This window comes from Impatiens glandulifera, chromosome 1 (assembly GCF_907164915.1).
Source record: "Impatiens glandulifera chromosome 1, dImpGla2.1, whole genome shotgun sequence".
Classification (NCBI taxonomy): Eukaryota; Viridiplantae; Streptophyta; class Magnoliopsida; order Ericales; family Balsaminaceae; genus Impatiens; species Impatiens glandulifera.
The window spans coordinates 58,542,387-58,551,567 of record NC_061862.1 but is presented as its reverse complement, the minus strand read 5'-3'; the positions used below and the strand labels follow the sequence as shown (position 1 = coordinate 58,551,567).

The following is a 9,181-nucleotide window of genomic DNA, read 5'->3' as shown; positions in this document are numbered from 1 at the left end:
AAACTACCTTTTCACTCTTCATTTTTTTCATTACATTACTAAATTCATTAACAAATATTAAAATTTTTATTTTTATTTATTTTTATTATTATATATTAATACTCTTTAGATTTAAAAACAAAAAATATTTTATATCTTCTCAAAATTATCACAAATCATTATTTTTAAATAATTCAAGTATAATAATAACCAAAATCTGAGTTAAAAAATGTTCGATTCTTTCTATTCTTTTTAAAAAAGACTGGTTCTGTTTGAGTTTTTAAATAATTCAAACAAAATCAATTTTTCAATCAATCAATTTTCAATAATCACATCATTCATCTCATTAACCAAAATATTAAAATATCTTTTATTTTAAATTATTATTTTATTTACATATATTAATACCCTTTAAGTTTTTTACCAAAAAAAATCATCACATTCTCAAAATCATCAACAATTATTATTTCTTTTCCATCTAGGTTTAAAAAAAAAAACTCAATCTGACCAAGGCCAAAAAGAAAATAATTATAGAATTTGAAATAAAAGAACAAAGATGTATCAGAAAGTTTTGAATAATAATTAAGAAAAGAGAAATGATTAAGGGAGAAATTTGGGTAAGAAAATAGATAGAATAATGTGGCTCAATCTGATTGACTAAAAAATATAATAATTTTTCTCTCTTATCTATTTCCTCGCACTTTTTTTATTTTCCAAACAATGAGACATGTCACGTCATTCCTCGTTACTCTCTCCTATCACCCCTCAATAAAGTTTTAAATGATGATTTTACACTATAATTAAAATATTTAACAGTTAGATAGGCTGATTAAAATTATTAATCCAAGGATGAATGTTATCAAACCTTAATCAAATGGACAAATACTTGGATGAATCTACTATAACTAGCATGTATCTTGTGCAAATGCACGAGTAATAATATAAAAAAATCGTGAAAAAATATTACGGTAAAAATTTTATGGGCGGGTGAACCCCTAATCCGACTCAAGTATCCATTTACTCTCACATATATCTAAATTAACCACAGCTCTCGACCTGGCAATCTGGAAACTTTAAAAATTAAGCATCATTATATATATATATAGATTAGTTAGTTAAAAAGTTGAACTTATATTGTTAAAATGTCACGCGTTTATCAAATTTTGGGTTAAATTTAAAATATAAAGTGTTATTAGCCTAGTTAGTTAAAAGGTTATACTTGTTTTGTTAGGTTGCAAGTTCGAACCATACTTATAGCATTTTTAATTTTATTTTTAATCGTTTTAAGTTTATGGGCGGGTAAACCCACAATCCGACCCAAGTATCAATTACTCTTACATATATTCAAATTAACCACAACTCTCGACCCGACAATTCGGACACTTAAAAAATTAAGCATCATTATATATATATATATATATAATTATATATATATATAGATTTTGATAAAATATAAATGGATGTATAAAGGTCGATATTCGTTCTAAGCAAAATAATTCATTATATTTATTATAAAAATAATTGTATTCAAAATAATTAATGTTGGAATTATTTTTTCTCAATGTAAACCAACTCCAAATATTATATGTGTAAAAAAATTATTTTTCTTTCAGGCTTACTACACTTGCTATGTACTTAAATTATTATTTTTAATTTAAATTTTATTCTGTTAGTCATTTTCTATTTATTATCACATTCATATAACTTAAAAACATTATTTCAAACTATTATTTTAATGTCATTTTATTTCATATCCTTTAATTAACCATTTAAAGTTAGTTTGATCTTAGAATATAAAAATCTAAAAAGTTATTAAATTCATTTAATATAAAAAAACTCAATTTATCGAATATATATATATATATATAACAAAATAGTAATGATCATAGGACAACCAATTAAAAAGATTATCCAAAAAAATACAGGTTCCTCAATCACCACAATTATTATTGTGTATTATTTTGTCTTTTAATTGAATCAAATCTTTGTATTCAATAATAACTAAGGATTTGTTTGAAAGGAGTTATTTGAATAATATAGAGGAAAAAAATAATATTAATAGTAGATGATTTTGAGAAACTATTTTTAGTAAAAAAAAATTAAAGAATATTAATATATAAATAAAATAAAAATTAATAATTTAAAATAATTTGAATTTTAGAACTAATAATATAAACAAAAACTAACTATCAATTTAGTTTTAAAAAAGTGAGATTAAATTAATATTATTGATTGAATGAATAATATTATAATAATTTATTTATTTATAATAATAATAAAAAAATATAACTAATATGAGAAAACTTAGGAATTAATTAATATTATTTAGCCTAATTAATACGAAATAAATCAATAATTTATCTCATTTGTTTAATATTTTATCACCCCCTTCAAGCGAAAAGGTGATGCACAAATAGTGACTTTGCTACGTAAAAGAGCAAATCGATGAAAAGCAAGACATTTGGTGAAGATAGCAGCCACTTGATATTGAGTAGAAATGTACTAAATGAGTAGTTGTTTACGAGCAACTTTTTTTCGAAAAAGTGAAAATCGATTTCAATATAATTTGGGCGAGCATGAAATACCGGATTTGCTGATAAGAATGCGGCATCAATATTATCACACCATAGAACTAGGGAAGAAGAAATTGAAACTCGAAGTTCACTAAGTAGAGATTGAATCCAAAAAAGATCAGCAGTTGTATAGGCAAGAGCGCGATATTCAGATTTAGTACTAGAGCGAGCAACTACTTGTTGTTTCTTAAAATTCCAAAAAATGAGATTGTCACTTACAAAATACAAAATTTAGTTGTTGAACAACGATCATCAAGACATCCTGCCCAATTAGTATCTAAATAGGTAGCAAGAGTGAATTGTGAAATATGATGAAGAAAGATCCCATGACGAGGAGTATGACGAAGCTATCGAAGAATACATTTAATCGCTTCCCAATGAGAAGATGTGGGAGTTTGCATGAATTGACAAGATCGATTGACAACAAAGGCTAACTCAGGACGAGTGAGTGTAAGATATTGTATAACCCCTACTATACTCCTATAGAGAAACAAATCGGATAAAAGATCACCATCATGTTTAGAAAGAGAGGAGCCAGTAGAGATGGGAGTGTGTAATAGATTTGTTTGAAGCATATCATCTTGAGTGAGAATACCGTCAATATACTTGGATTGACAAAGAAATAAGCCATCTTTGGTACGAGTGACTTCCATTCCAAGAAAGTAATGTAATTGACCTAAATCTTTAATAGGGAATAGTTTATTTAATTGAAATATAATTTTTGTTTAAAACAATTTAGATTTGCTTGTGAGAATAATATCGCCCACGTATACTAAAATGTATGTGGTTATTTGAGGTGCATGATACGTGAAGATAGTCGTGTCCGATTTCGATTCTATGAAATCAAGAGATAGTAAAACAGTCCAAATAGTAGCATACCAAGCACAATGAGACTGTTTAAGACCGTATATTGATTTATGAAGTTTGCATATATGATTGGGAAAATCTGGATGGACAAAACCGGGTTGTTGTGCCATGTAAACTTCTTCTTGTAGAGACCCGTGAAGAAATGAATTACTAATATCAAGTTGATGAATGAACCATTGATAAGATATTGTCAAAGACAGAATAACACGAGTAGTAGTGGGTTTTTCCACAAGACTAAATGTCTCTTCATAATTAATATCTTGTTGTTGATGGAATCCTTTAGCCACAAGACACGCTTTATGTCGATCAATAGACTCATCAACTTTATGCTTTAGTTTGAAAACCCATTTACATCCAAAAAGATTATGAAATGGTGTACGAGGAATAAGATACCATGTTTTATTCTGAATAAGAGTATTATATTCATTTTCATGGCAAGACGGCATTGTGGATCCTTATTAGCTTTGGTAAAACATGTAGGTGTAGTAGCGGAGGAAGTAGTAGTGAGAGCTAATGATGACATAGATCGTGCTTTATTGCGTGTGATCACTGATGAGTAGAAAATTTAGGTGCATTAATTGGTTTTATTGAAGGAACAATAATAATGGTAGAAGAAGATGATACAATGTTTGGTGATGTTGTGGAGGTCGAAGAGGGTGATGGTGGAGACGATGAGGTGATATGAGATAATAGAGGTGGTATTGATGAATTAAGTATAGCGGTTGGAAGAGATGTCTCATTATCTTCTGGTGGTTTAGATAAGTGCACAAGGTCTTTACTTTTGAAAGGAAAAGTGAGTTCATCAAAAGTGAGATATCGAGAGATAAATATTCATCCAGACGGAATGTGAAGACACTTATAACCTTTATGAGATTAGCTGTAACGAAAGAAACGGAATTCAATAATATGAAAATCGAGTTTGTGTTGATTGTACGGTCGTGTAAGTGGATAGCAATAACACCCAAATGTTTTCAAAAAATCATAGTCAAGAGAATAGTTAAATATAATCTTGAATGGTGAACATTGATGTAATATTGAAGTAGGAAGATAATTGATAAGATATGTGACCGTTTCAAAAGCTTCACTCCAATAATGTAGTGACATAAATGCATTAGCCAATAAAGTGAGACCAGTTTCCGTAGTATGACAAATTTTTCGTTCAGAAATACCGTTTTGCTCACTAGTACGTGGGAAACATAAACGATGTAAAATATCATGATTATCTATTAATGTTTTGAAATTTCTATATTCTCCTCCCCAATCAGTTTGCAATATTTTGATTTTACGACTAAATAAATTTTCAATCGGTCGAAAAAAAATTGATAAACATATTCAAAACATCCGACTTTTTCTTTAGTGGATATATCTATGTAAATTTGTTGAAATCATCCACAAAATGTACAAAATAACGACAACAAGTAGACGAAAATTCAGGAACGGGTCCCTAAACATCCGAATGAATTAGGTCTAAATGAGCCATAAATGTAAATTTTAAAGCCGAAAAAGGTAGTTTATGTGCTTTCCTATATTGACATGATCCACAAAAAGAAATGTATTACTACTTGAAACTAGTAATTTAAAGTGTGATATAACTAAAGATGTAGTAACGCTTGAAGGATGTTCAAGTCGTGAATGCCAAAATTTAAGTTGGAGATCGAATACCAATAAACACTTGTTTATTAGAACATGTTGAAAACGAACTTTCAATAGGATCAATGCAATAAAGTCCGTCCTTAAGTAATCCCTTAAGAATCACTATCTTCGTATCTTCGTCTTTAATAAGACAAACATTTAGGTGGATTCAAAAAATACATTATTATCTGATGAAAATTTCGCGACACTCGTCAGATTTTTAGTAATATCCGAAACATATAAGATATTACGTAAGTAGAGAGATTTTTGTTGATTTAAAATTTTAGTGGTATTAATATTATAAATATTCAGAGGCATACCGTTTCCAACTTAATAGTTTAAGTACCTATATAAGGAGCATGTTCGTGTAGATTATTAAGATCATAAGTAATATGGTCGGTAGCACCTGAATCTGAACACCAAGTGGGATCTACAACAGTAGACGATGTAAATATTTGTCGTATGATTTGTAGAAGGATTAAAATGAGGGCACTCGAGAGCACTATGTCCTTGTACATTACATATTTGACAAGATGGATTTTAAAAATAACTTTCGGAGCAATGACAAATTTTATAACAAAAATTACATTGCGGATGATTATTGTCTCGATATTGTCTTTGATTCTTTCTACCTCCATGCCCATAAATATAAGCAACATTCGCCGAAACATTTGAGGGCGAAATATTTTCATAATGGAATTTTCTTTTCTTGAATATGAGTCGTTGTTCATGATTTAGAAGGATGTTTGTCATCTCATTAAATGATAGATCTTGTCTAGAAGTTAGAGCACATATCATTGACTCGAACTCGTTTCCAAGCACGTTGAGTAGAGTTAGTTGTAAATCTTGATTAGAAACATATTGTCCAGCAGCAATAAATGCATATGACAGATTTCTGATATGTTGAATGAAGTTAAGAAGAAAGTCACTACCTTTGTGTGCGCATAGGAGTTGACTCTATAACTGAAATAGTGAGCTCTTTAATTGAGAAACATAGATCTTCTATAGGGTTTCCCAAAGTTCTTGCGCTGAAGATGATTTTAAGACTTGTTGACGAATCTCGTCGATCAATGTTGAAAAAATCATGCAAATACCCTTTGATCTTGGATACGTCATTGTTTAAATTTTGGATTATTGATTTGAATTATATTATTTTAATCATCTGTTTGTTGAAGAAATTTGGGATGAGCTTCAAGATTCCCTTCTACTATATCCATAAAACTATAACCTATCATGATGAGAGTACACTAATAATAAAGGGGGTTTTACCGAAAGAACTTCCTGACAAATTTATATATCTGTCGGTAGAGGTGCCGAAAGGAAGAAATTTGTTGTAAATGAGAAACAAGGCCGACAGTCACTATATATCTTTCGGTAATAGAACAAAATACTGAAAGATATAGTGTATATCTTTCGACTTTGAGCACTTCCAAAAAATAATCTTTTTTTGAAGAGTGAATACCGAAAGATATATACTATATCTTTTAGTTTTAATCACTCTAAAAAAATCAGAAAAACGGCTAAGTTTGGAGTTTTCTACAATGGATATACCGAAAGATATATACTATATCTTTCGGTTTTGATCCCTCTCAAAAAAAATCAAAAAAACAGTTAAGTGTGGAGTTTTCTACAATGGATATACCGAAAGATATAAGCTAAATCTTTCGGCATTTCTATATTTTCAGAACTTTGTTTTTATTGGTTTTAAAGGTCAAAGCCGAAAGATGTACACATATATTTCGGTTTTGCCAAAGAATACTGAAAGATTTAGGGTAAATTTTTCGGTTTTGGTCCTTTACAAATTTCTTACCCCTCTTACAATTGGTGTCTAAGTACATGAATCTTGTTTAAATGTCCAAACAAATTAATTGTGAGTCAATATTCCAAGTAGATGGATTGTGATTGAATTAGTTACAAGTATAGGGTTTGTGTTGTTTGATTATATAAAATGTATACAAGTTTTGTGTTTGATCATTATATACTTAGAATGAGTGAATATGTTCTTATATTTGTATGTGTAAGAATTTGTGTTTGATTTATATGTATAGAATTGTGTTTAGGTTTTAAGGATAAAATATAACAATGGTTAAATCAAGTGAAAATAATAATAATTTAAAGGTCAAATACCGAAAGATATAGGAGAAATCTTTCAGGTTTGAAGGGTAAAACCGAAAGATCTATATAAATCTTTCGGCTTTTCTATATTTTCAGAACTTTTTTTTTTGGTTTTAAAGGTCAAAGCCGAAAGATGTACACATATCTTTTGGTTTTGCCAAAGAATACCGAAAGATTTAGGGTAAATCTTTCGGTTTTGGTCCTTTACAAATTTCTTACCCCTCTTCCAATTGGTTTCTAAGTACATGAATTTTGTTTAAATGTCCAAACAAATCAATTGTGAGTCAATATTCCAAATAGATGGATTGTGATTTAATTAGTTACAAGTATAGGGTTTGTGTTCTTTGATTATATAAAATCTATACAAGTTTTGTGTTTGATTATTATATACTTAGAATGAGTGAATATGTTCTTATATTTGTATGTGTATGGATTTGTGTTCTATTTATAATGTAGGATTGTGTTTAGGTTTGAAGGATAAAATATAACAATGGTTAAATCAAGTGAAAATAATAATAATTGAAAGGTCAAATCCGAAAGATTTATATGAATCTTTCGGCTTTTCTCTATTTCCAGCACTTTATTTTTTTGTTTATTTAAGGAAAAACCGAAAGATTTAGGCATATCTATCGGTTTTGTCACTCCCAAAGCCGAAAGATTTAGATGAAACTGTCGCACAATAAATTAGTAGCAATCCTAAAAGATTTAGGCATATCTTTCGGTATTGCCTCTTTATATCTAATCGGGTAGAAATCATTTCCTTCTCTCTCTTCGCCTCTCTACCGAAACCCTCCGACGCCGCCCTCCTTACATCGCGAATCCGACGTCGCCGTTGTCTCTCCGACGTCGCCACTCTCTCTCCGACGTCGCCACTCTCTTTCTGCCGATCCCGTTCATAGGTAGATTTATGAGTTTTCTTTCTGGAGGGTTTTTATGTAGTTTCATATGATTTATAATCCTTAGCCTCCTCATAGGATTTCTCTCACCTCAGGTCGGCCCCGACTCCGACGGCCCCAACCTCCCTACACTCGGCTTAGACGAATTTCGTCCCTTTGTTTGCCGCCTTCTGGAGTTTAAGTTCTGGTTAGCTTCTTTCCTCTTTCTGTCTCAGAATCAATACATACAGATTTGTCATTGATCTTGATCATGATATTTTATGTATATTATTGATTCTTTTCATAATATTTTGTAAGTAATTAGATTGATTGATTTTCATAAAAAAGTCTCAATTATTTTGAATTTCATATGACCTTGATTAGCTAGGGTTCTGAACTTCGTTTCCAGCCAACAATCAGTTACAAAAACTCATATAAGCACAATTTCATAATGGTTAGTTGTTTTCATACATTGTCATCGTATATGACATTTATTTATCAATTGACGATCTTACTTGGATCAAAACAATCTTTTAATTTAACTTGTTATCTTTTAATTTCGGAATAGTCTTTCTAACTTTAGGTGTTGCTTAATGATTGTGTATTATTTATACCAAGTTTTTTCATTAACCTTCTAGATATATTTGTTAGAATTAGTGCTTTGTTGAACTTAGAGATAACTTCTTTTTGTAGTTTCTACTTTCTAGATGTTTATTGCATTTTTTAGAATAATAAAGTGTGTGAAAGACTTGTGATTAGATTATGCCTATAAATTATCCTATGTACTTACATTTTTATTTACAAGAGAACTGATTAAAGGTTCTTTTCTTTCTTTTCTTAGCCCTACTCTTCTTCTTCTTCAGCTCTTCAACTTCGACAGTCGGTAGCACCGTAGCACGACTCAACCTCACGGTCCTCATAACTCACCAATCAACTCAGTAATTCGGCCCTGATTTCCGTGTCCAGCGAGCCTCTAGGTACCATTTTCGACTTTCACATATAATGTTGATTTATTTACGAGTGATTTCATATATCTTTACGACTTTCAGATTGAGAGTTCCTCTGCAGACACCACTTCTTCACCGAGAATTTGAAGGTACGTATAATTTCAGAATTGAAATATGTACTAACGACACTAGT

The 9,181-nt window shown here is 29.9% G+C and overlaps 1 protein-coding gene across 1 annotated transcript; it reads left to right on the top strand.

Moving 5' to 3' along the window:
* The first annotated feature begins 4,023 nt into the window (after positions 1-4,023).
* LOC124929035 lies at positions 4,024-9,008 on the top strand. Its single transcript, XM_047469298.1, has 5 exons — positions 4,024-4,095; positions 6,762-6,823; positions 7,917-8,065; positions 8,141-8,249; positions 8,905-9,008. The coding sequence occupies exons 1-5, from the start codon at positions 4,024-4,026 to the stop codon at positions 8,981-8,983; spliced, it is 471 nt and encodes a 156-aa protein (XP_047325254.1). The 3' UTR covers positions 8,984-9,008.
* Positions 9,009-9,181: the final 173 nt, after the last annotated feature.

Excerpts from the sequence above, each read along its gene's own strand:
- LOC124929035 (XM_047469298.1), top strand. The coding sequence starts at position 4,024 with ATGGTAGAAGAAGATGATACAATGTTTGGTGATGTTGTGGAGGTCGAA. Across the intron at positions 8,066-8,140 it reads TCTGCCGATCCCGTTCATAG|GATTTCTCTCACCTCAGGTC; the intron begins GTAGATTTATGA and ends GCCTCCTCATAG. Across the intron at positions 8,250-8,904 it reads CTTCTGGAGTTTAAGTTCTG|CTCTTCAACTTCGACAGTCG; the intron begins GTTAGCTTCTTT and ends CTTCTTCTTCAG.